The 27591-nt window shown below is 39.1% G+C and overlaps 3 protein-coding genes and 1 pseudogene across 3 annotated transcripts in view; all 4 read right to left on the bottom strand.

The window, feature by feature from the left end:
- Positions 1-550: 550 nt before the first annotated feature.
- On the bottom strand, positions 551-9952 carry LOC111345111 (TNF receptor-associated factor 6-like). Its single transcript, XM_088763032.1, has 8 exons — positions 7979-9952; positions 6604-6655; positions 6285-6383; positions 5776-5961; positions 4793-4869; positions 4099-4537; positions 1790-2474; positions 551-1310 (listed from the first exon to the last, which is right to left on the bottom strand). Exons 1-5 carry the CDS (start codon positions 8287-8289, stop codon positions 4807-4809), a joined length of 711 nt encoding a protein of 236 aa, XP_088619158.1. The 5' UTR covers positions 8290-9952; the 3' UTR covers positions 551-1310; positions 1790-2474; positions 4099-4537; positions 4793-4806.
- Positions 9953-12011: 2059 nt separating this feature from the next.
- LOC148729296 (melanocortin receptor 5-like) lies at positions 12012-14762 on the bottom strand (annotated as a pseudogene).
- Positions 14763-20188: 5426 nt separating this feature from the next.
- The window catches only part of LOC148729293 (uncharacterized), a 32097-nt gene continuing 24694 nt past the window's right edge, over positions 20189-27591 (bottom strand). Inside the window, exons 14-18 of the mRNA XM_088763031.1 lie at positions 26245-26683; positions 24610-24795; positions 24093-24156; positions 22130-22184; positions 20189-21230 (exon numbers count right to left, since the gene is read on the bottom strand). Coding sequence (XP_088619157.1) covers positions 21219-21230; positions 22130-22184; positions 24093-24156; positions 24610-24795; positions 26245-26683 — 756 coding nt within the window. The 3' untranslated portion in view covers positions 20189-21218. The remainder of the gene's footprint in view (positions 21231-22129; positions 22185-24092; positions 24157-24609; positions 24796-26244; positions 26684-27591) is intronic.
- Positions 24792-26069, bottom strand: LOC148729295 (uncharacterized). The gene is made up of 3 exons (XM_088763029.1): positions 25967-26069; positions 25670-25882; positions 24792-25398 (listed from the first exon to the last, which is right to left on the bottom strand). The coding sequence occupies exons 1-3, from the start codon at positions 25992-25994 to the stop codon at positions 25331-25333; spliced, it is 309 nt and encodes a 102-aa protein (XP_088619155.1). The 5' UTR covers positions 25995-26069; the 3' UTR covers positions 24792-25330.

Genomic DNA, 27591 nt, shown 5'->3' with positions numbered 1-27591 from the left:
ATGTGAGGGAGACGGTTGTCGTTATATGTTGTGTTATACAAACGCTGTATTCCCAGTTTCCTAATTGACTCAGATTACCTGACGTTACCCTAATGGATATCTTTTTGAGGTGCAGTTTTTTCTTGTAACCGAGATCTGTTGGTTTGGGGGTGACGTTGCGACAAAATCTCTCCTTGCAAGTTGGGTCAGCCTCTTTAAGAGGTAATTTTGTAGGTGTGCATTCAAAGAATCACGTGAAATATTAAAGTAGGAGTTAAGTCCAAGCACACTGCATTTACTGAGAAGTTCTCCACCGGAGGTGCTCTCGAAAGAACATTTGCGCACTATTTTCATAACTAATTGTCAACGACACTTTTCGAGAGTACTTCCTGTAGTAGTGTTCCACTTTTATCCTTATGCAATATTCGTGGCAAGATGCCCCCTGAAATTAAAGGGAAAATTATGGTCGACCTTCTTTCATTTGAAATAACTATCTCGGACGACCGTAAAAGGTTTCACAAGACTTCGAAAACTCCCAACATCAAGAAACAAAAAATAATAAAAGCGAAAATAAAATTTAGAATGAGAACTTTAATCACTATCACTGAGTTACCGAAGGTTTGCCTCTGACTATCTAGAAGGCTGTAGATCTTGAAGCTGTAAGCAGTTAGCTACGACATCCTTGCTACTGAACTTTCTCTTCCTTAAATTTATAATAACTGTTTACGAGTATCCATCAGTAGAGTGTTACATCATTGAGTTGTTCATCTGAGCATAAGCTGTTCATAAACCTTTTGCGCCGGGTAAACATTTGGTTTTCAGAAAAGTGCATCTTTCCTCCCAGCTAACCGCTGATATAATGCCTTCGCGGCTTTTCTATATTGCAGTTAGTTTAATACATAATATCAACCTTTATTTTGTAGTTTCAGAAATTCTACGCACATGATACTTGAATGACAAAGAAAACTAAAGAGCTACGATTAGCTAGAAAGTTCACTTAATACTTTTTTTGAACAAACGTCTGAAAGTGAAGGACCTACAGTATCTACTTTAATACAATACTTCCGTAAACTCTATGTGCCCTGATGCAAGCATGCCAGCTTCTATTGAATTTACAAACTGATGGTAGACCAAGTTGTAGTTACTGTGACTTGTCGACAAAGTGTCCTTTAAGCAGTGGACGGACATTTCGAGATGGTAAAGAGACTGTTCTGACTTTTCATGTTCTTTCACATGGGAAGCCAAGAAAACAGGAGCCATATTACTGTAATCATCGTGTGTAACACTCCACAACGCTTTTAAAAAATACAAAGCAGCCGCTACCAGGTGCACTGAGGGTTAATACAATAAACAAAAAAGATCGTTTGTCATTTTTTAATAAACCAATCGATGACGAAAGTGCATGATTTAATGGAGACGTCACAGAATTAATATTGTCCTTACTATAACATCATACATTTTACCGCGTCATCTGTCAGTCTACCTAAAGTGGCAAATACATCAAATGCGAATATTTCAGTCACTAAAACTCTCTTAATTGTCATTTATAGCACTCGACAACTTGACCAAACCCGCGAAGATGCACACCTGGTGAACGTTGTGTTCATACAACCAACAAAAAACATCCCCGGTCTATTTTTAACGAAAACAACCCAAAAGAATGAGCATGAGTAAATGGGAATGTTACAGAATCAATTCTGTCCCTATAAATATATCATGCGCCATCGATGTCAAATGACATACTCCCCCCAGTGTTTGGCGTATTCATGTCACAAAAATCCTTTTCAGTGAGAGACCTAATATTACTCACCAGGTAAAGTATCTTTTTCCACGGATTGTTCCGTCGTTTGCGTGGGATGGAAACTCTGAAAAAGAATAAGCCAGATGGTATCCACTGTACGAGTAAATCAATATAAAAGGCGAGCCCGATTTATTACTAAAAAATAAGCTGACAAATTTTAACCAAATTGCAGGTTTATTTTTTCTGTGATTGAAGTGATTAGCTTTTCCAACAAACTTCAACATGAACGGACAACGTTTTGACCTTAGGGTGAACTATATCGGAACTAGGCTTCACTGAGTACCCTCGTTTTATTACCTTCAGAAAATATTGCAATGATGCCTATCAATGTCTGAGCTTTACTCCGGGACAGTTCCCTGGACACCGTGAAAAAAGTTTTCGTCCGAAGGAAAGATGCTTGTTACATACAAAATTCGATGTAGAGTATTAAATAAAAGTTTTGAGTTTAGATATTATTCACTTTCGTCATGAGCCATGTACTCACAAGTTATCTGAATTAGTACACTCGAAATAATCATAATATCTTGATCTGGATCTAACTCTACGCTGAGACAATCTCCACTTTGCCAAGGCACAGGTCCGACGTACTTGACTGTTCCTCGTAATGTCCTATACAAATTCATAAACAATACCTTCATACCTATTTCAATATCTTTGATTGATTCAGGCTTGAAGACCTGTTTCATAGTATCACCTCAAACGACAACAGAGTAATTATCTTAATCAAGAATGACAAAAAGAATTGATAATTAAAGCGACCATCTTACTAAATATATCAAGATCATCTATTAGACTTCACTGATGTTTCTTAGTCTTCAAAGCTTGACACAACCTAGTAGTGTTACTCGGAGTTCAAATGACCTAACTCTGTGTAGTGACTTTAGACGAGAGCCAAATATTTTCCCGTCCGGCCCGACCTAACTCAGTCACTATGCATTTTATTATAAGACCACTAAGTGATGAAAGTTTTAACCTAAATATGACGTGATAGACAGGCACACACAGCCACAGCCACACGAGCACAAAAAAATCTACCATAAAAACATTTCCTTCAAGGAAAAATAAGTTATTCTTAAGTCAGAACAAGAACCTCCAAATTCCTTAAAAAACGCGACCTTTTTTTTCTCATTTCTGTCTTTCTCTGAGATTTTGCAACAAGCGATGTAAAAGCAGCAGGACTGCACTGCTTTTTCCGGACCGGCTAACGTTAACCCGTCCGGCCCTGCACACGTCATCTTTTACTGTTCTATGGGATTGCGCGAGCGGGGCCGAACGGGTCATATAATAACACTGAGCGAGAGTTAATTTGACAAAATGAACAATACCGCAATGGACTCGGCGCACCTATTTGGCTGTTCAAGTCAACTAACGAGGACGTGTTATGTGATCTTACTTCTATAGGTGTACTATCAGATAATAAAGTCCAACTCTAAGTTGATTGTTTTTGGGGCTAAAGAAGTTACTTGGTCTTTTCCGGTGGATATCATCCATTTATTGGTATTGGCTAAAGCAGTGGACTGACTATTCAAATTCTGGATATCCTTTGCATTTATCCTTTGCGAGGGATTTGCACCCGAAAACACTGAATTCGTTGTTGGAATAAATAAGCTAAATTAATCTTTTAGTAATATATTATTTCACTGTTTCAGTACATATACTAAAACAAGTATTCACCTCATTGCCGATCGCTAGCTTGGATAATTACCTCGCACCTTTGCAGCACGGTTAATATATACCACTAGCCACCTTCCGTTCGGTAAATAGTTAATAATTATAATCCTTTAACGCGATTAATCGCATCCCGTGATCGAATTTACCCTGGCTAAGACGGGGGAAAATTCAATGATATACAAAGAGTGATACAGCCAAATTTTCAAACGTAACATCTAATCAAGAGAAAATAATAAAATTATTTTCCTTTTAGTCCTCTACTAAAAATATTTCCCGTTTAAAATTCAATTCAAGATGAGGGAGCGTTTTGCGGTTGTTACAGAAGAGGAGACATGCTTTTTTGTTCATAAAATCGTACTAAAGAACACTGAAAAGCAATGTGGAATTTCGCGCAGCCAACGGTAAGTTGGTTGGAAAAGTTTTTTCTTGCATGTTTCAAAAATGTTTAATGGAAAATAAACAAATTAGCCTCTACTTGGAGCTAAAATATGCTCGTGGCTCTCAGTTTTCTTTGAGCTTTGCTCACGAAAAACAGTGCGCATCTCCGAACAGATAATGTCCGCTTACAAATGTCAGAGCATATTTTCGCGCCAAATGGAGGCTATTGTTTCAATGTGTGTAAGTAGCAACATAATCAAGACCCCTACCCTTGGACTTCTTCCGGTCAAGCTTGTCAACACTGACGTTAGTTGCTGCCATCTTGTCTGACTGGCCCTTGCTCTCCTTATTCATTTCCTTTGTCTTCTCTGCTTGATGTTGAACTTGGACCGTCAATCGTTGTATCTGTTGCGCCTGACCCTGTACAGTAGACGTTAAACTTGCCATTTGCTCTAAATAATCTTTTAGAGATAACATCAATCACTCCATCCTTTGTGACTGATTTAAATGTTTGGCCATCAATCTGTCTATCTGCTGTGACTGATCATTCAACTGCTGCGACTGCTCGTACAAAGTGGATGTCAATCTCTCAATCCGCTTCGACTGATCTTTAACCTGATTCTGAGTGATCTCAAGGCTGCAAAGAGCTAAGCTCAAGTGGCTTTCCATACGTGATTCCAAGTGAGATTTGGCCCTATTTCTTGGAAACTGAAAAAGGGATAATGAGGTATTTTAAACTCAGAACAATCCTAACTCGGTAGATTTTATATCTAGTCGTTACTTTAAATAATACACAGTAATACGTATAATGTAGAAAAAAGGCGATCGAGTAAGCTTTTCAGTAAAATCAACGATCCAAACATTCGAAAATACGGAAAATATGTCTGCTTCAATCGTTCGATCCCCTCCACCCTAACACCCAAATTAAATGTGTTAGTTAATACAGTGTTAGCTATTTCTTACCACTTTTTTGCACTTTAGTTCTGGTATACACAAGTAATTTCAGTTAAAGGACAGTCATCATGAATATGAGCCACGAGCTAAACAAAAAGGATAAAACAGAGTTACGTTTAAGTGAGCAGACAGAAAAAGAGCTCGTTTGTTGCATGAAGAAACAAATCATTGACGTCTCAAAATTATTCCTTGTGACTTCAGTTCGTCTTTAATGAGTTTCAGCCAGAAAGTTAAGACAATCTTAAGTATTAATCTAAGACCTTTCATTTCTCTTACGAAGAACTTTCCTCAAAGGGATCTTCACACTGTAATGGCAAAGAGGAATGATTCTCCACCATGGATCTATCATGGATCAGGCTCAGTCATGGAGTAATATAATTATCTTTGTTTCCTTTGCCTCTGATTGAAGCCAAAATACTCAAAACATATCGCCTTTTGCTTAGAGACTTAAGCAGGGAACACCTTCCTTTGCTCCCATAAAACAACTCTTATACTGAATTGTTTCATATAAAGCATCAGTAGCATTTCTCATGTGGGCTGTGTGCATGAATGTTCAACTGAACTCTCGTTAGAGTTTACCACGAAGGTCACTTAGAATGGCTCAAGACTTTAGAACCATCATTGCTACCTTTTCTCGTGGAATTTCTCCCAGAGCACAACTGTTTGTGCATTGAACAGGGAACTTTTGACAGACACCATGATGTCGCTGAAGAAAAGCGAACAGAAGTTTTAGAGCCCGAGTACATTTAAAATTCTTCCAATTGCATTACAGTGCTACTGTAACAAACAGTCTGTTGAATAAACGAAGGGAAGAGGTAAAAGAATTTAACAGTCTTAATTAACAAGGAAACGAAGTTTATTATTGAAACACACTAGCCTTTAAAAGATGTTTGTTTCACATAAATTCTCTATAGGAAAAAAAGGAGGTAAATGGTGACTAGTTGTACCGAGACTTCATCAAACCAATATTTTGGAATACTGTCCTTCCTTACATTCGATTTATGCCAGCAAACCTGCTTGATTCTCACGATGTATGATTCTCCACAGTATTTAGAATTGACTTTCCTCCAAGAACACTCAGATTCACTGTTATTATTCTTATCGTGCTTGGCGAACCTCTCTTGACATCCTGCATTTGGACACTCCACCACTTTTAACAGGCATCCTGATTGATGGTTCTGAATGAAAATGGAGAAAAGAAATCAAAATTCCAGAAAAACTCGGTGAAAATTTCCAGCATGATAACGTGATCAGTAAGATACCGTCGAAGTCAAAAGAAACCATAAAAAAGCAAAGCAGAAGAATAAGATTAACTTTTCTCATTTGATTGTCCAATACATCTTCAAAATGTGGGAAATGAAAGGAGTGGGAGGGGAGAGAGGGGACAAATTTATTCCAAAATAAACGAGTGAAAATGCACAAACAAATTTCGAGTGATGGGTTAAAGATGCATGGAACACAAGCTGTTTTCATGCAAATACTGTACTATCTTTATAAACACCTCCACAGCTCGCAATTCTTCTGTCCATGGACATTCAGCATTAGAACACTGCACCGTAAGATTCAGAATTGTGCGTTGACAGGCAATATCTGAAAAGATCTGTCCACAACAACATAGAGGTATCATTGATTCGCGCTTTCATGGTTTGGAGATCATACCTCATGGAGTACATATTTGGCTTCACTGCTTTCGTGTAATCCTCGTATTTAAAAAAAGTTGTTTCTGCGGAAGCAAGTAATGGACTCTCAGACTTTCATAGTAGAAAGCGTGATAATAAGTTTACGTGAGCTGGAACCATCAACGCATCCCTTATCACTACCTTGTCACGCGATAAAGGCTGTCTGTCAACTGGACATTTCGGAGAATGGCCACTGAGAAAAAGAAAGTCGCACAGTCAACAGATGAATCATCATTCACTGCGTATGTTACTTATTTTCATTATGGAGTAGGCTAATATCATTACCGTTTGAGAATCTTTCCTGCTGCACAACCTAACACCCGTAACGCTATATTATGAGGGCTGAAATAAATCAAACATCGCAAACAAACTCTGAATACTATTTAAGCGAAATTATTTTGAGACGACTCAAATTGAACATGGTCGAAGAACAGTTCTACAGCCCTTCTTACCATTTAATGATAAAAAATTGCGATAAAACATATGAAGCCGAATATAACGGAATTAGTTCGGCAAAGGTAAATCGAGGTGATTTATCGACTAATGAGAAGAAGTATACGAAAAAGGAGCGGTTTATTAAAGCATTTAACGATGAAAAATTGCGAAGAAACATTGTGTAAAAGCACATTAAAAATTTGTTGACGACGTTTCGACGTTTGGCTAACGTCATTATCAAGCCAAAGAGTGAAAGATAACAAATGTTTAAATACTAAATAAACAGATGAGCAAGTCTGGAACCCTTGGGCGACAGTGAATCAGTTATGTTCTGAGGTAGTATTTCACGTAGGATCATGTTGACATCTTCTTTTTTAAGAAGCGGTTGAAAGTGCTTTGGTGGATGACCACGGGATTTTGGTCGCTTGTCATTTAAACCCAAGAACTTGGAAGAATCATCAACTGCACTTAAGATTATGTCGGCTTTACAGCTCGACACCTCCATCAACGTATTGCTAAACACAAAAGCTCTGCGATCGGTAAACACTTTTCGACAGCCCGTATGGATACAAGCCTCCTCATAGAAAGTCAATGCCTCTTTCTGAAAAAGTGCCAAGGAAAATTTGACTGTCTTGTCTACGAGATGCCTTTCATCAAGCCGCATTTCAACTTTCCATTACCTATTGTCCTTTTAGTAATTAAACATTTGTTATCTTTCACTCTTTAACTTGCTAATGACGTTAAACAAATTTTTAATACGCTTTTACACAGTTTCTTCGCAATTTTTCATCGTTAAATGCTTTAATAAACCGCTCATTTTTCGTATACCTCCTCTCATTAGTCGATAAATCACCTCGATTTACCTTTGCCGAACTAATTCCGTTATATTCGGCTTCATATGAATCAATCAGGCCGTATACAAAGCTCGGAGCAAAATACAACTTGATAATTTTTTATCAACTCAGTCAAGTTCGACTTAAAATAAGTTGGTAACGCTACCAAGCGGATGACCATCACCTCAAAAAAAAAGAAAAAACATTAGTCTCCTGGAAATTATTTTACTCGATCGAGAGCACCATACCTCACCAAACCCTCGTTGTAGAGGCTACAAAATCTGTGACCACAGCCTTCGATCTCTATGGGATCCTTCATTGTTAACTGACACACAGGACATTCCAACTCTTCAGGAACTTTACTTGTGAACTCGAAATCATAGCCGCCAAGTTCTGGAACATTCTGGCCAGCCGCCATTGTGATTTCAGTTTCAGAGCGAAACCGGAAATGATAATCAGTCTTGCCTGACGACCAGAGAGACAAACCTAGCTCCCAGACTCTCTGTATCAATTGGTGTAAAAAGTTAATAAATCGATAAACACTCCGACACGCTATCATTTTGTCTCGGTTTCAAAATGTAACCAGAAGGGAATCCAGTCTTGAAGGATAACAACGGAAACAGTTAACTTTTTCCCAGGGTATCAGCGTCTTCAAATAAGGCCCAGAGAGATTTAAAGATGGTGTTTGTCAGCCACATCCAGGGGAAATCATCTTTCATTTAGGACCCACAATTAAAGCTGGCAAACTGAACAGTAAACGAGGGGGAAAAGTAGAAACAGAGCGAGGTATAAATCACAGGCGTAAGAGATGAAGGCGTTTCATAGAATATGACACCTTAAAATACAAATTAAAAAAACAACAACAACAACAACAATACCAAAAAAGCACTAAAAGCAACTCAACAATTAGTTGTATTGTAAGAATAATCTTTTGTCGCATGATGTAGTAATTCGTGATGTCGATCGCAAGCTAAGACATATCTTTTGATTTAAAACAAAATCTTCAGAGCTATAGCTGTAAGTATTGCCGTGCACTCTGACGTTAAGGGTTCGAGCCCCGGCCGAACCAACACTCAAGGTCTTAAAATAATTGAGAAGAATATGCTACCTTTCTATAACATCAAGAAATGGTTTAGATATTCTAGTCTTCTCGGATAGAGACAAATAAATGGAGGTCCCGTCTCCTGCAGGGTTAGGGGTAGGAGACGTTAATTTCCCACGCACGAGATTAATGTGTGATGGATGTCCTTCCCTTGGGTGGGATGGGTGGGTTGTTGTCTTGCGTTTCATACATGAGCCTCTGGCTCGGGCAAAATGGGTAACCATGCCCCACGTAAAGACATTAAACTTTGATTACTATTACCATTACTATTACTATTAAGAGCATTGCCATTACGATTTCAAAATGAAAGGGTTAAAGCCAGAAGTAGACTAACCGCCTCCCGGTTAGCTCAATTGGTTAGAGCGCTGGACTGTTGTGCGGGAGGTCGAGGTCGATGGTTCGAGCCCCGGCCGGACCAATACTCAAGGTCTTCAAATAACTGAGGAGAATGCGCTACCTTTCTATGATATCAAGAAATGATTAGACATTCTAGTCTTCTCGGATAAGGACGAATAAACCGTAATTCCCGTCTCCTGCATCTATGAATTAGTTAATTTGGTTAGGCAGGGGACGTTAAAGAACCCACTCACGAGATTACTGTGATGTGGTCTGGTCTGTTTACTGGGAATTGGGGGGGGGGGGGGGGAGGGGGCATCTTCAAATAAGTTTCCTTCCATTGTTTGTAAACTGCTAATGCATTCCGGCCAAAGTCCCCCAAAAAGTGTTGTGATGCGCATTTGATCGTATCCACATGTTAATTTGAGCAATATAAATATTATTATTATTATTATTATTATTCAATGCTTCCACCTGGCCACAAGATACCCGACTCTGTATCTGCAAAAATCTGTTAAAATATAGTCACCTGCTTTGAAGCTGATACTGAGTATCTTGGGAAGTGGTTGTTCACCACATCTGGTCACGGTGTGGATCCCAACACTCACGGGCTACGACGAAAAACAGTGAAAAAAGAGCAAGACGTACAGAAAAACTCGAAAAGGCAAGGTTTTCCTCAAAGTTTTAGTAACTGCAGTTTTCTTATACTTAAAACCGTTTACTTTCAGGTCGATTTGATACTGAAGACCCTTTTCAGTTAACTGTCTACTTCGGGGTACCTCAAAAGAGGAGTGTTTTAGTTCCACAGTCATATAACTCGCTCCATGTTCTTCGGTATGCTCAGTAAAATCAAGATGTAAATTGTCATTCACAACATGCGAGAATTCATCGGCAAAATGTTCCTTGCGTTCCACAGAATCACTTGAATCACCAGCCACGTGAGAAATATGAGAAGCACTTACCACTCCTTCAACAATTGTGTTCTCAGACCTCTGACCTGACTCTTGATACATGACGAGTTCCTAAATCCAAACTGATTTGACGCACGCGAACTTCTTCAGTGAGGAAATAGACCTCAAAACCACTTGAAAATCCGATCCGAACCTTCTTCACGGAAACAAGACCAACCAGTATCCGACAGAGCTGAATAACGTATACGCATGCGCTGGGTTTAGTCGCGAAAACACGGATTTTGAGTCGTTCGCGTAGTTGATTTCCTATTCCGTTGCTTCGAGGCGTCGTTTTCCTTGCCGCTTTTTTTTTACAGAACAGCCTCCAAACATTTGGTACACCCCCTAAAAATTTTCAAAAATTAATTTTCTCCTTTAAACCCTTGGAAATAGGAAAGTGCCCTCGACGAAAACAGAGTTCCTCGGTTTTAAAGGTCAGCCCTTATTATTTTCCGCTAATTTCGCTAAATTTTAGACCTAGGACACTTGAGCCCGCGTTGTTGGCTGCATACCAGCTGACGTAGCATTTCATTATTCAGCTCTGTCCCAGTATCCAACAAGATTAAAATTCTTCACCTCGACCATCCTCGAGTTCTCGACGAGTAAGATCAACACTTTAATCTTCAGATAACAACTTAAGTTCTCCTTTACAAATACAGATGGCCAGAGGGTTACAATGATGGAAAACTACGCATCACACTCGTGATGAAACAAAAACATGGCCGCCCTCGTGGTTGAGCGGTCACCTGGCAAACTGGTGACAACCGCTGACCTTACTAATCGCTTATTACAGTACCGCTGTAGTACCATAAGGAAATATAGCCCAACAGCAAGAGTTGCAAATAGAAAAGAGGTTGTTTTGCAAAAAACTGATTGAAATTAGGAAAAACTGTGCGAAAATTGTGAAAACAAAAAACCAATGAAGCGTGCACGTTTGATTGGAATATTTTGGAATAGACGCACATCTCTAGCTACAATAACAACAGATTAAAATAGAGCGAGAAATGCTATTAAACAAAAGAACGAAATTGCCCAATCTTCCACTACGGAAAAGCAAATGCAGGAGCGAGCGAGAAACAAAGTAACGACTGAGTGAATTTGAGGGTTTTACGCTCTAGATAACAAGCTAAGCAATTCAGTAATAAAAGGATCAAGCACATGTACCTAAGGTAACAATCAGCAGGAACAATCCTACCTTCTTTAACCCTCTCTAAGTCTAACAGTACAGGACGGCAGCAGAAACTCAATTAAATTACACCTGAAGAGTACTTTTATCATATCATATCATATCATACTATCATGTCGTACATCTTTATTACCGAGGGTAACATATTAACTTTTTACAAGTTTTCTAACATATGGCCCTCACCTTCCCACCCATCCCACCCCAGGGGAGGATATCCATCACACAGTAATCTCATGAGATACAATGAATATATGAAGTTCATATATTTTGAACTGCGGTATTAGATACGTATGATGCACGATCCTCGCAGTAGATAGCGCTATTTATGCAATAGCGAGAATCAGACCTGAAAAAAATCAGGCCTGTACGCCTGTAGCGCTATCTACTGCGAGGATCGTGTATCATACGTATCTAATACCGTAGTTCAAAATATATGAACTTCATATATTTCATTCTATCTAATTTATTACTTTCACGGGTTTATTAAGAATCAACTTAACGGCCTGCTCCCAGTTGGCTTGTTAGCTCAATTGGTAGAGCGCTGCACTAGTATCGCAGAGGTCAGTGGTTCGAATCCCGTACAGGCCTGATTTTTTATCAGGTCTGATTTTCGCTATTGCTTAAATAGCGCTATCTACTGCGAGGATCGTGCATCATACGTATTACAGGTTAGGTTATAAACGGTATTAAAAGAACAACAACATCAATAACAGCAAGAGAGTCTTCATTTAGAGATCTTGTTCTCTAAATGGTAGAATATTTTCATGCCGTGTGGATTCTTTTTGGACCAGAGAACATTGCTTTAAAGAAAGTTAAGAAATACATGCCTCTAAATCCATAATATATTCGAGGAATAAATTAGCGAAAACATGACATCTTCACCTGGCGCAGTTAGCGTATCAATAATGTCTTTACCTGTGAAGATATCAATGTTATCATCATGGTAATTGTGTTTATCAACATGGCGCTTTTGTTTCTCGAGGTTTTTTTTTTTGTTTTTGTTTTTGTTTTTGTTTTTTTTTTTTCTAATGATTGATTTCAACTCCGTAGTAGTAAAACATCTTTTGTAACGGAAATTGTCTTATTTTCGCGTCAGAAATTAAAGCAGCTTTCTTGCAGGTGATCACTGCATTCGGTGCTGTTAAAATATCTTTTAAAGTGGTCTATAATCTAAACACAAAATCTATAAAATAGATAGAACTTTACAAGTCTACATGTGAATAAGAGTTCATCTTCTCAAGTTGATGAAAAATCTGTCTACGGTGGCGGTCACCCACGAAGAATTACCGCTTAATACAGGTTCACCGCTAAACACAGGGTCCACAAAATGGGGTAAAAACCGCCATTTCATCCAATAATTTACTGCTTAATGAGCAAAAACTCACTCGAAAAATCCTTCTTACATTGATTTCGCGAGGTAAATATGGATTCAATTTTACTTGAGAGATTATTCTTAGTGTTTTTTTAGTTCTTGCACTTCCACATTCAATATAATTTAGTTGTAAGACAATACAAACAGGCTGTTGGGACTTTGTCAAGGATGACTCCGACTGCTACAGAAAGGTGACCGCTTAAAAGAGGTGAATATTAGAGTAACTATGTGAAAAAGACTCGGAACTCTCACAACCGACCGCTCAATACAGGCCGGGTAACCGCTTACTACGGTGGCACTCTTGAGGGATATCATCAAAATTCGCATTTGAAATTCATATGCAAGCCCTGGATATAAAATACCCTTTTTTCCATCAGCCAGGTATGTCGCAATTACCAGTGTCAATTAATGTATAGAACGCCTGTTTTGACACATACATCCTGCTCTTGTGCGTCGTATTGATGAACAAAATAAAGATTGTTTAGCGATATTATCTACAGATGACTGACGACTTGAGTCCGTTGATAAATTGGTTTTAAAAGAATTGGAAATCATCAATTCTATAAGGTGAATGTAAACACTTTGAGGAACATTTCAAACCTTGAAATTTATCAGCAACAAAGTGTTCGTCTGAGTAATTCCTTCACCGATTGTCTCACCTCTCTAATATTCCAGCAGTAAAGCAACGGGTTTAGTGATGAATTAAAGTAAACTAGAGTCACTGTGAATTGTCTGAGCACAATGAAAGCCGACGACTGTTCATTATAGGTCCACAAAGCTGTGATTATACCATGTGGAAGATAACAAACAGCTACTGCTAACTGCAGCCACATTACACTTGACACTCCCTTTCTATATCGAGATATGTTGAGTGGAGCGGAACTCGAGTTACTCTATTGCTCTTGCTGGATGTTGCTGCGTATCTGCGTTTCATGGCGACGGAGGTCCCAAAAAATCTTCGTGTAAGACGAGACTGAGGTGAAAAAGCTTACCAGTATGACTATATGGCTATACCATATTGTTATACGGACGTTCCGCACATATATCGCTGCGCAGATAATGGAAACAATCCAGAACACGATGACACACGCACACGCTCTTTTGACAGTCACAACTTGTTTGTATCTCAGCCCTAATGTTATGACGAGCAGCCTGTCTACGCTTATCGCAGTCAGTGTCAACTGATTCGCGCTTTCGTTTTGAAGCGTTACTGTGGCTTTGAAGGTTTCTGATGTATGGTTGCCGTTTATTTTTGTACTGGTTGCCAGAGGAAGCAAGTCAAACTAAAAAACAAATACAGATTTTTTTAAATATCGAATAACATTTGAGAGTTTAACGAAATTTTAACTTACAATTCGTAGGGCATTCCATACTTCTTTTAGATCTTTTCGTGATCTCTGGCTGACCGTTATTTGAATATTAGATTCTTCGCGACTTTAAATAAAAAGAGGGGTTGGTCCCCAGACTCCCTGGGACAACGCTCTAGCGCCAAAACTATAAAACACTAAGTGCAAATCATCAACAAAGACATGCCGCAGAGAAGATAGTTTGCTATGAAGCTTGTAAATAATGTGTTGTAGCAGTCATCTCATCGCTTTCTAACGGCGGAAAACCAGTAGGTGATGGTAAGAGGCTCAGAAATTACGCCAACGAGGAGATCTGTTGTAGCCAGGGATCGGAAAAACAGTTTGCATGGTCCGTGAAGAGATGTCTCTTTGTGCAAGGCAATTAGGATCAGAATATTTCCCAAAGATGAACAAATGGTCAGCAAAACATTGAAGGCCGAAAGAAATATCAGATAGCCGTGAATTCCTGCAGTTAATTCCTGAGAGAAAAACAACCGCTCGTAAGCTTTTGCCTCTCCATCTTCAGTAATGTTTCGGTAAATCGTCATGTTTTAAGCAACAAACATGAATTAATAAGTTTGAGTATACTCATCTGGAGTTGTATGTCTCTGTGAGCTGTCTGCTTACTGGTCTTCGCGCAATTTAAACACTTAAACATGTCATAATCAGATTGTTTATCTTAAGGCAGGTGAATTTGAGAAACAACTTCCTTTTCATTGTGCTCTCAATGGAATTTTTAATTAAAGACGTCTGATCTTTCTTGAAGAAGGAAGGTTACAGAGAGGTCCTTTTTAACCACTGCAATTTACCTCTCTCATATTTTAGAAGACATGAACATCGGAGGTTCATTTAGTATCGATCATCGGCTTGTTTGTAGTAATTAGGCGTAGTTTCAACGTCCAACAATATTTCTTTGAATTCATAACGTTTTCAAATTAACACAAATACACTCAGTCTTAGTATTCCTGACGGTTGAAACCAAAGCAAACAGCCTATGATATTGATCACGTAACTGAATTAATGAGTTTATATATATATCCATTTGGTTATTTATCATTGTGACCTACCTGCTTATAAATGCTCAAAGATGTCAAAAACAGAGTATTTATTTCAGTTATGTGGATTTGAGAAACCACTTCCTTTCGATCAAATTGTTCATGGAATTTTGAATAAAGACGTCTTTCTTGAAGAAGAAAAATGACAGTTGGAGAACCATTGCAGATTATTGCTGGAAACATTAATTGTAGAGGATAGCCATATCGGAAGTTCCTTTTCTATTGATGAAACAGTAGCTTGTTCGTCCAAACTATGTGTAATTCTAGCGTCCTAGCACATTTCTTCGAATTAATTTATAATATTATCACATTAACACAAATACAAACAGTATTAGCTTCCCTGGTAGTGGAAACCAAGATAAACATCCTATGCCATTCACTCAGTATTATTCTATCCATCTTTCGATATCTTTCAGTATCTTTCAATCCCGGCATTTTTCAGAATCACGGAACTTTCAGGATTATATATAAATTACTCAGGTTTGGAAGTACTGCGCACTAGCTAATATCAAACATGAGAGCTTCAAAGAAACTACATTGTTTCTTATTTTCTAGCATGCAATGAATAATAAATCTTATCCTTTGAATTGGAGTAGCCTTGGAAGGACTGATTATTTTGAAAGAGACTGACGACTCGACAACCAGCAGAAGTCATCATCAGCGTCAGGGGAAGAGTTGCTTGTCTGAAACTGATTTCTGGCTCGTGGAACCTGATTTGTCAGTTTTACCGTGATGTTATTTGCTGCTAGTTTCTTTTGGTCAGTTCGAACTATCCGAAACGTTAGGTCGGTGATTGGGTGTATTTAACTCGCTATTGTAAGAGTCGTGAATCAGTCGTTTGCGCCAGCAACTGATTACATCTCTTTCAGTGAGGAGTCTATCGCAAAGTTTTCTTTTTCTTTTTTAACGAGATCTCGATCTGCTGAACGATTTATCTACAACACCGCTTACTTTTATTCAATGACTTTGGAAAGATGGTTTACTTCTATATTAGTATAAATTAAAGTTTGGGTGGATGCTAACGACATATACATTCTATTACGAACCCTACTTCTTCGAATAAGCGCCCTCCTCCGAATAAATTTCCCCCCCCCCCAGCCATAATATCAAACAAGCACCCGTCTCGAATAAGCACCCCGTCCTCACTCATTTTCTTAAATGAGTAGGGATACAAATAAAACCTGTTTCCAAGGCCGCTTTATTTATAACTGTTTGAAAATATAAACTACCATCGAATCAGTGTAGGAGAATAGTTTCTTTTCCACCAAGTCACTTCCAGTTATTTCTTTCTTCATGCTGACTTGACGTCTACGTGAATCACGCAGTTTTTGTTTTTTCTATTTATAATATAGCCAAAGTAAGATAACCGCGCCGCATAACGAGCCTCGCGCCGTTAACAACCAAAAAAATCTAAGTATCCAGCAGAGAATCCGTACTTTTAGTCCGCATTCTCTGCTGGATACCAGTGGCTTGCTTTGGTAAAATTTTTGATCGTATTTCGCTCCTAATCTGATAGAAGCGTCAACTTTTACACAATCATGTCATCATCTTATGGCGTGAAAAGGTAATTAAAGAAGCCGTATCAGAAAAAAGTGTACATGGTCGGCGCTTAAAAATAGTGATAAGACAAAGCGCTCGCCCGGAGTGTGTTGCGGCTAATGATACAGTCACGTCGAGGAAACATTTCTTAGTCAATGCTTGCGGATTTAGTTGACTTCATTAATACTAACACAGACTGCGACGCCTATTTACTACGACATTTAACTGGTGGCCTGAGTGTTTTGTTTTCCAATCAATTTTACCCGATTTTTGTTTTCGGATCGGAGACAGAGAAAATTCCTGAACCGACGACTTTTTTTCCGCTGTGTTCGGAATCTTTGACAGCTGACGCTCGGTGCTGTAATTTTTGAGCATCTGGATACCAGTTATTGGGAATAAACTCGGCGTATTAGAACCTATAATTCCTTTTGCTGCTTAACGCAGAGTCACAATACATGGCGGCTTTTTCTCACTGATATTTTATGTCACATTTATAGTTTACACACTGTTCCAGTTTTTTAAACTACATTCATGCAGTACTCATAAGATTCTTTGTCAATGGCCTTCAGATGACCTATATTGGTACCGGAATCCTCTAGATAGTTGCGAGAGATTACAGACATTATAAGTACGATGTGATTAAGGCACTGGTGTTGAAAATCTTTTTGCGCTACCTCCTCCGCAACGATGATTAAAATCGTGAATAAACAGAGACCGAGGGTAGTAATAATTGTTTTCAAATCAAGATGGGTGTTGAACAAGCTGACAAAGCTTACGAAGTGAAAAATTATCAGGCGTGCAATGTGTAGCTGAAGAATGCGAAAGAGGAGGAAGTAGAAATTAGTTTAAACAGACAAAGGACCAACTTTCGTTTAATGACATGTTACGAACAAGTTTAAACGCTAAACTCCCTTGAACTTTAACAGGGTTCGTACTGTCTTGCAAGTCCTTGAATTTCAAGGCAAGTCCCCCCCCCCCCCCCCCAATGAATTCAACCAATCCTTGGAAAGTCCTTGAATTTTTATTTTCTAAAAGCTTCTTGAGAGAGGTGGGACGTTAACTTTCTCCGAAAAACCAACTTTAAATACTGAGTCAAGCGCTGTGCGCTAGGGTGGTTTGCAAATTAACATGGAGCGCGGTAGTAGATCCAGTAATGCGTTATTGACCAAGCAGGACTCAAACCTGAGCCAAGCGTTAAGAGCCAGGCGAGAGCTTGCCTGCAGGGTACACAAGGACAAAATGGCTGCAATGCTGGCCACCGCAGAAAACGAAAAATAAGCAAGGGTTAATAGCCAATCAGCTCACAGAATTCGCTGCATCTTGCACCGCTTGCGAAGCCAGCCATATAAAAAGGAAAGGTAATACATCGGCGTAATATAACTCTTAAAGCAAGAATCTCTCCCAACATATTCATCTAAGGTAGTAAAAGTTTAAAATGTTATGAAAGCTGAAAAAGAAAGGGTTCCTGTGTCGCCGGCTTATTCAGAGCTACAAGTTTGAATGGTCGAGGGGTGGGCACTTATTCAAGGAAATACAGTATATCGATTACTTGAGGCTGTGCGCGTTGTTTCATACTTTGTATTATCTCATATTACCCAGTTTGTCAGGAAATCAGGAAATCAATCGTCGTCGTGTCTTTACGTCCTACAAAAACGTCGCATCAGAAATTTCATGATCTAGCTTCGCAAAGAAATGTACCAGCAGTGTTTTGCCATGTGTAATTTATTGAGTTTTTTTGGCGGCATTTTGTGTTTTGACGTTCTCTTCCCGTTGCGGTTTGCAAGGCGACTTTTAACAGTAAATGAAGCTGTTTTTCAAATTTTTGTCTCAAACGACTATTTATTCCTGTCGCTCTGCTGTAGATATAGGTGAAGAGCTCAAATAGCAGAAAAGTTTGCGTCACAAGAATTTCTTCACATTATACATCCCAGAATACTTCAAGCATTACTCTGAATGCCAGAACTTCAGGCTGGGTGAACCAGAAAGGATAGACAATACTTCCCTACATTCATGAATGAAAAGCTAAGTATGTCAAATATCCCAGAAGCACTCAGGGAATACACTGAATGCCAAGACTTCAGCCTGGGTGAACCAGTAAGGCCGATAGTTAACACTTCCCTAGATTAACCTTTGAATGTCAAAGAAAATAAGAATGTTAGGTATCCCAGAAGCGCTAAGGCATTACTGTGAATAGCAGAACTTCCGTTCAGCTTGGGTGAACCAGAAAAGCCTAAACAACACTTCCCCCTATTGACCATGAATGAAAAAACTAAGTATGTTATATATCCCAGAAGCACTCAGGCATTACACAGAATGCCAGGACTTCAGCCTGGTTGAACCAGAAAGGATAGACAACACTTCGCTATATTGACCAGGAATGAAAAGCTACTGACTTCCCTAACTTTCCAGCAATAAAGAATCGGGTTTAGGGTTGACTTTAAATTATCCAATGTCCCTGTAAATTTCCTTAAAAACAAAGTTAATGAAGATTGTTCGCTGTAAGTAAACAAAGACTCCACTACTCCGTGAAGCGGATAGCAAGCGACTGAAGCCAACTGCAGCCACAGTGCGCCGGCCACTGCCCTCCTGTATCGCAACACGTTTGGTGGAGTTTCATGAGGAATTGTTTGGTTATGTTGATCAGATTGTGGATGAAGTAGTCTGTACCTGCGTTTGATGAAAGAGTGGAAGAGTGAAGAAGATCCAGGTATAACAGAAGACGGATATCAATAAGCAAAGAGGAATCGCTGCACCATAATAAGATCAGATAATTCCAAAAGTTCATCGCAAATTTAAGGATGCATACGAACCAAATTATCACTGTAGCAACAGCTGTACGCTTTAAAGAAATAACTAGCTTGTATTTTATCCCCAGTAACAAGGCGGAAAGTCTGTCCGCGTTGATTGCAGTCATAGTAACAAGCGACACCGAACTCAAACTATAACCTTCTTCAAAACTTGACACCAGTGAGAGGCGTGGTGTAATCGTTACGTACTCTATCACTTAATAACAGCGCGTATGTCTTGTCGTTGTAGACAATGGTGAAATTAATGTTTCTACAGTAGTGTGTGTAAGCTTTAATCTACAGTGTGTGGAAGCGTTCATCAACCGATCAGGAACGATAAAAAATTACAATCAGATTACTTTCCGTGGACAGTTAAAGGAATGAACGCAGGAAAAGCGGCAGAGAGGTTGGAGATTCTCTCAGTAAACTGGAGTGACATCCAAAGGAGCATAACGGAAAATCAAACTTAATCATGATAATTACGCAAGCTGCCCTTATGCAGATTTCCCAGTTTCTGGCTCTAACTATCACAGTTTACCCTAGGATACCTTAACGGATATCTTTTCTCCGCGCAGATGCGCATGATTAGCTATTGAATCCGATGACTAATTCTGTGCAGGTTGTACTCAGTGTAAGTCTTTTGTTGCCATCTGTTGATGTTGAAGTATTGCGACAAAATCTGCCCTTACGAGTTGCAAGTTGAGTCTTATCGTCATTTAGACGTATTTCTTTAGTATTATTTGAAATATAAAGGGCGGGAAGAGTGTGCAGCTCAAAGTAACGAAATTTAAAAATGAAAATTATTTTCTTTTAATTGTTTATTTAACACAGTTCTTTTTTAATCATTTGTATGAGACGCTATTTCTATGGATATGCTACAAAGAGAGAATCTATCACAATATTAATGACCGGGAACTAAGAGATTCGTCAACAGTTTTATTTATCCCCGTAATGTTTGCCGATCACAATACAAACTATTTGCGATTTTGAAACCCAAAGACTGCGACCCTAACAGAAAATGTATCCACGATTTTCCTTCCATTTAACCGCTGATATAATGCGGTCTCGCCTTTTTAAAATTGCAATTAGTTTACATAGTATCCAATTAAATTTTGTAGTTTAAAAAAATCAACAAAATTGCTTGACAAAGAAAATTAATGATTAACGATTAGCTAAAAAGTTCACATTGTTTTTTTCACAAACGTCTGGAAGATAAGGACATACAGTATCTACTTTAATTAACATCTATTGAATTTACAAACTGATGGTGCCCCGCCTCCCGGTTAGCTCAATGGATAGAGCGCTGGACTGTTGTGCGGGAGGTCGAGGGTTCGAGCCCCGGCCAGACCAACACTCAGGGTCTTAAAATAATTGAGAAGAATTTGCTACCTTTCTATAACATCAAGAAATGGTTAGATATTCTAGTCTTCTCGGATAGGGACGAATAAATGGAGGTCCCGTCTCCTGCAGGGTTGGGGTAGGAGACGTTAATTTCCCACACACGAGATTACTGTGTGATGGATGTCCTCCCATAGGGTGGGATGGGTGGGACTAGGGCGCACTTAATTTGGAGCCTCGCTCTGTTGTGCGACCCTCACCACACTCTGGTGAAAGTGATTAAATTAAATCAAGGTGCAGTTACTGTGACTGGTCGACGAAACGTCCTCTAAGCAGCGGATCAACATTTCAAGATGGTAAGGAGCATGTTCCGACGTTTCTTGTTCTCTCACAAAGGAGGCCGAGAAAACAGGAGCCATGTTATCGCCATTGTCATCTGTAGCACTCGATAACCTCTCCAAACTTGACAAAAAGGCCTCTACCAGGTGCACTGAGGTACAACAAGTGAAAAAGATCGTTTTCATTTTTGAAATCAATAACTGACAAATATGCATGATTTAATGGAGACGTTACAGAATTAATAGTTCCTGTTATAACATTATATCTGTTACGTCATCTGTCAGTCTATGTCAAACGGCAAATACATCAAATACGAAATATTTCAGTCACGAAAACTCTCTTAACCCTCTAACTGCCATGAGTGACCAAAACAGAATTTCTCCTTACAATATCAACTCAAAATCAAGCAGATAAGTGATGAGGATAAATGAAAGTGTCAATTAGGGGATTATTAGCTGATCCAATACCAAATTCTCCCATCCAACATCATAAGAATTGTATGGGAAACAGTAAGGGGAATTGCTACTAAGATCTTGGGAGTGAAAAGACTTATCGTCCTCTGTAGCACCTGACAACTTGACTAAACCCGACGAAAATGCACACCTGCTTGGTGTACTGAGGGTCATACAACAAACAAAAAAGATCCTAAGTCATTTTCTACGAAACCAGTGCAACAGGATGCGGCGATCGAGCGAGTGGGAACGGAAAGGATTCAGGGATTTCTAAAGTAATTTATCGTAAACAAAAACTAACAGCAAAACAGCAGGCACATCACACGAGAAAGAAACTCAAAATGGAGTAGACGGCAGTGAACAGTACAAATTAAACGGGAAAAGCTAACAGATGTTACCTAAAAAATGATACAATTAACAAATGATGAACACCATAGCGTGTACTATTGAGTTATGGATGCACGCGGGAGGTTGCTAAGCGCGAAAGAAGCGTAAGAGTCGCACGAGGCTATCGCCTCGTGCGACTCTAGCTTCTTGAGTCTAAAAATAAAGTTAAAGATAAAAGATAAAGTTTAATCACGCTGCCTGAAATACTGACCAAAATCCTCTTTATAAGCTCTGTATCCAACAACCGGTGAAAGAGTTCAGCAGAACTATGAACAAATTGTGGTGTTTACCTTTTGATTTATTAACATAACTTTGAAACATTGTATCAAGAGTTCCCTTTTATTTAACAAATCTTACGTGATCAGAAAAAAACAAGCGCGCGCGGAAAAATAGTCTTAGCATTTGCTCACGTTAGTAGCATACACCCATGGGCAAATAGTAGATGCTGAATTAACCAATCAGAGCGCGCGCTTTGCTTTAGTTATGTTATAAAATAATCTAATGTATTACATGCAATAGAGCAAACATGAACAGAAAATGCGCGTTTAAAGATAACGTTAGACCGGATGTGACGTGTGGTCACACGACTGAAACTCGAGAGCTAATGACAAAATTACTCGACGCTTGTGGCACAAACGATTTTCGTGATTGATAAACTGTACGGCTGAGAACGATGACAAACGCTACAGCAAAAACGGGTAAGACGACTATAGCTAAACAACAAGAGGATTCTACATACAAGTATGCAATGTTAGATTGAATCTAAGAAAATCAAATGGAACGGAAAAGAACTAATTCGCGAACAAATAGTTCTGACCTTAATGACAAACTATGAAACTTAAACTATAACTTGAGCGAAACAAAACGAACGAAACATGAGAACAAGACTAAGGAAATATAGCCCAACATCAAGAGTTGCAAGAAGAACAGAGGTTGTTTTGAAATAAACAGATTGAAATTTATGTATATGAGCACGATCCTTCGCAGTAAAGCACTATTTGAGCAATAGTGAAAATCAGACCTGAAAAAAATTTCAGGCCTGTACGGGATTCGAACCACTGACCTCTGCGATACCAGTGCAGCGCTCTACCAATTGAGCTAACAAGCCAACTGGGAGCAGGCCATCAAATTAATTCGACATAAACCCGTAGATGATAAATCAAACAACAACAAACATATGAAACATATGTGTGAACTGCGGTTATGAGACGTTTATGAGCACGATCCTTCGCAGTAAAGCACTATTTGAGCAATAGTGAAAATCAGACCTGAAAAAAATTTCAGGCCTGTACTCAGGTCTGATTTTCACTATTGCTCAAATAGTGCTTTACTGCGAAGGATCGTGCTCATATACGTCTCATAACCGCAGTTCACACATATGTTTCATATGTTTGTTGTTGTTAGATTGAAATTATCACAAACTGTGCGAAAATTGAGCAAACAAAAAAAACCAATGAAGCGGGCACGTTTTGGAACAAACGCGCATCTCCAGCTACAATAACAACATTAAAATATAGTGAGAAAAGCTAGTAAACAAAAGAACGAAATTGCCCAATGTTTCACTACGGAAAAGCAAATCCAGAAGCGAGCTAGAAACAAAGTAATGACTATGTGAATTTCGGGGTTTTACGCTCTAGATAACAAGCTAAGCGATTAAAAGCGATTCATCAATAAAAGGGCCAAGCACATGTACTTAAGGTAATAAAGAGAACGAACTTTTCTACCTTTCTGGGAGCAAGTTCTCTAGCTCTTCAGCCCTCTCTAAGTCTAACAGTACAGGACAGCAGCACAAATTCAACTAAATTACACCTGAAGGTTATTCTTACTTGAGGGCAACTTGAAACCAGATTCCAAGGCCTTGTGAAACTACATTCGGAAGCTCTGTGAAACTACCGTAGATTCGAAGGCTCTGTGAAACTACATTCAAGCTACTTTAAAGATATTCATAAACATCGTAACCTTGCTAAATCATAAATTCCTAATAAAAAAAACAAAACATGTATAAATTATATATCTAGTGAGTGTCACATGTGCATGGGTAAATGGAAACATTACAGAATTAATTCTGTCTTTATTAATATATGAAATACCATCGATGTCAAATAGCGTATACATCAAATAAGAATTTCTCGGTGACAAAAATTCTGTTGAGCTAGAGGCCTAACATTACCCACCAGGTAAAGTACTTTTCTTCTCCGAGTATTGCTTGTGGTCTAACGCCCGCAAACGCCGGTAAATCTAAATAAAGAATAAGCAGTATTTTCGTAAAGAAAAAACTTTTAGTCTGGACGTATCTACGGTAAGAGAAAATCATTTTAAAAGGCGAGCCTGATTTACTACTAAAAAACACGCTGACAAATTTTAATCTAATTGCAGGTTTAGTTTTACTGTGATTGAAGGGAGTAGCTTTTCTGAAAAAACTTCAACATGAAACGACGAGGTTTTGACCTTGGGGTGAACTATCTCGGTACTAAACTTCGCTGAGTACCTTCGTTTTACTACCTTCACAATAAATGTTAGTGATGCTTATCAATGTTTGAGCTTTACTCCGGGACAATTCCCTAAACACTGTGTAAAAATGTTTCGTCCGAAGGAAAGATACTTGATACATACAGAAGTCGATGTAAAGTCTTTTAAAAGTTTCAAGTTTAGAAATTATTCACTTTCGTCATGAGCCATGTACTCATGTACCTTGATCTGGATCTAACTCTACGCCGAGACAACATTCCTTGAAACGAAATGGCCACGAAAGAAGTCCGACGTACTTGACTGTTCCTCGAAATCTCTTGTTAGGCCGACCAGCCCAAAACAATACCTTCATACCTACTTCAATATCATTGATTGATTCAGGCTTAAAGCCCTGTTGCACAGTATCACCTGTAACGACAACAGAGAAATCATTTTAATCAAGTATGACAAAAGCAGTAAATAATCATAACGAACATCATACGAAATACATCACGATCACGAATTAGACTTCACTGATGTGCCAGTCTTAGTGATCATGAGATGATTTATTGCGTCCGAAAACTGAACTGGAAAAAAGCGCCAGCTCAAATGAAAACATTTAGGAACTATGCAAATTATGATCCTGTAAATTTTTGTGAAGATCTCAAAGGTGTTTATTTAAGCCTAACGCGCGAAGCATCAGTCCCTGAGGGAGAACATGAGAACGTTAGCGTTAATCATCTCCGGGATTTTTTCCAAAAGGCTTTTATTTCTATTATATTGCTAACCGGCACGCGCCTGTCATGAATAAACGCGTGCGTGGGGTAAACAGTTGTCCATGATGAAACAGTGATAGAAAGCGCGATATGAGGGAACGTGATATTTTTAATGAAAGATAAGAAAACACACCTCTCAGAGAACTGGACAAAATACCGCTACTCCAGAAATCGCGTCACTGGTAAGATTAAAAAAAGCTAAAGAAGCTTATAACAGGCGCGTCATCGAGCAGGATAGTCATGACTGTACGGCTTCCTGGAGAACAGTGGAAAAACTTTTGTCAAGTGATCGCATAGAACCGTCGCCAACTTTAAAGATCGGGAACAATCTTCCCAGTGACATGCGTTCAATTGCAACCCATAACTTCTGTATTGCCTGTGACGAAGGGTTACCGGTCAAAACTTCAGCTGTAGAAACTCTTTACGGCGCGCGGCCAATTTATATTATCAACTCAGGTAATAAAAAAACCAAGTTATCTTATTACACCCGCCATCGACGCAGCACCGCAGTTTGTTTAGAAACTTACCCTTTTTAACCTTGACTTTAGGTGCCCTTTTCTTGATGGGCCCGTCCATGGCTTCGTTGGTCGTTTTGTTTACCTGCATAGCTTGATATTGATCCTGGTTTTTCATTCTTTCCATCTGCTGCACCAGACCCTGCACGGTGGACGTTAACCTGGCTATCTGCTGCGATTGGTCATTCAACTGCTGTGACTGATAATTCAACTGCTGTGACTGATAATTCAACTGCTGTGACTGATAATTCAACTGCTGTGACTGATAATTCAACTGCTGTGACTGATCATTCAACTGCTGTGACTGATCATTGTAGGTGGACATCACCCGCTCCATCTGCTGTGTTTGTTCTACACTTTTGGCCGTCAATATCTCAATCTGCTTTGACTGATCTCTACATGCGTTCAATTGCAACCCATAACTTCTGTATTGGCTGTGACGAAGGGTTACCGGTCAAAACTTCAGCTGTAGAAACTCTGTACGGCGCGCGGCCAATTTATATTATCAACTCAGGTAATAAAAAAAAACCAAGTTATCTTATTACACCCGCCATCGACGCAGCACCGCAGTTTGTTTAGAAACTTACCCTCCTTAACCTTGACTTTAGTTGCCCTTTTCTTGATGGGCCCGCCCATGGCTTCGTTGGTCGTTTTGTTCACCTGCATAGCTTGCTGTTGATCCTGGTTTTTCATTCTTTCCATCTGCTGCACCAGACCCTGCACGGTGGACGTTAAACTGGCTATCTGCTTCGATTGGTCATTCAACTGCTGTGACTGATAATTCAACTGCTGTGACTGATAATTCAACTGCTGTGACTGATAATTCAACTGCTGTGACTGATCATTGTAGGTGGACATCACCCGCTCCATCTGCTGTGTTTGTTCTACACTTTTGGCCATCAATCTCTCAATCTGCTTTGACTGATCTCTAACCTGATTCTGAGTGATCTCAAGGCTGCAAAGAGCTAAGTTCAAGTGGCTTTCCATGTGTGATTCCAAGTGAGATTTGGTCTCTGCTCTTTGAAACTGAAAAAAGACAATGATGTTATCAAACTCTTTTAAAACAATCCTAACATTCAAATTTTCAATCTTTGATTTAAATGTTACTTCCAAAAATATACAATTTAATTGAAAGGGCCCATTGGTTATTGGGTTTGTTTTTAACCAAGCAATGAAAAAAATACTACGTATTTATTGACTGATCGAGTGGGAGGGCCCGACTGGAAAATTTAGCTCGAAGTCATGACGCACGCACCAAGCGCAGAGAGGTCCGTGGCTCTCGACTGAAAGCCTAATATTACCCGTCCAGGGGCCCGTTTCTCGAAAGTCCCGCAAATTAACGGGCACGTAGTTAAAGCTGTTCTGTTTTTATTCAAGATGGGGATTTCAAAATTTTTTTTGAAATAAGACAATAAAATGATCAGCTCCAGAAAAAAAGTGGACTGATTTAGGTTGCCATAACCTGCTTTTCTATCCTTTAAATTTGATTTTAATACATGGCTTCGACTCCGTTAAGTGACCGGAAACTTTGGGGAAACGGGCCGCAGGGGACCAAATTCAGTAAATAAGCATTTTATCGTAGGACGGCGTCCACGTTAAAAATCGTAAAAATTTGACCAAAATTTAATATTACTCCAAAGTCCTGCTCTCATTTGTCTTACGTATTGGAGTAGTTTTAATTTAACTTTTTCGTCCACACTTCATGTAAGACACAAGTTTGTAAATCCGTATTATTGTTTTCAAACACTCGTTTATGCGCAGCGTTTGACCATTGCGTTCAGAGGACCGAACGGCTTTTCCCGGAATGGCTCACGTCAACCCGTTCGTCCCTACACACGTCAGCTTTCATGATGCTTTTCTATAGGATTGCACTGGCAGGGAAGTACGGGTCATTTAATTTCATTGAAATTCATTTTTTAATGTGGTATGGAAAT

The sequence above is a fragment of the Stylophora pistillata genome, chromosome 6 (genome assembly GCF_964205215.1).
Source record: "Stylophora pistillata chromosome 6, jaStyPist1.2, whole genome shotgun sequence".
Lineage (NCBI taxonomy): Eukaryota > Metazoa > Cnidaria > Anthozoa > Scleractinia > Pocilloporidae > Stylophora > Stylophora pistillata.
This window is presented reverse-complemented; position numbering and strand designations above follow the sequence as displayed.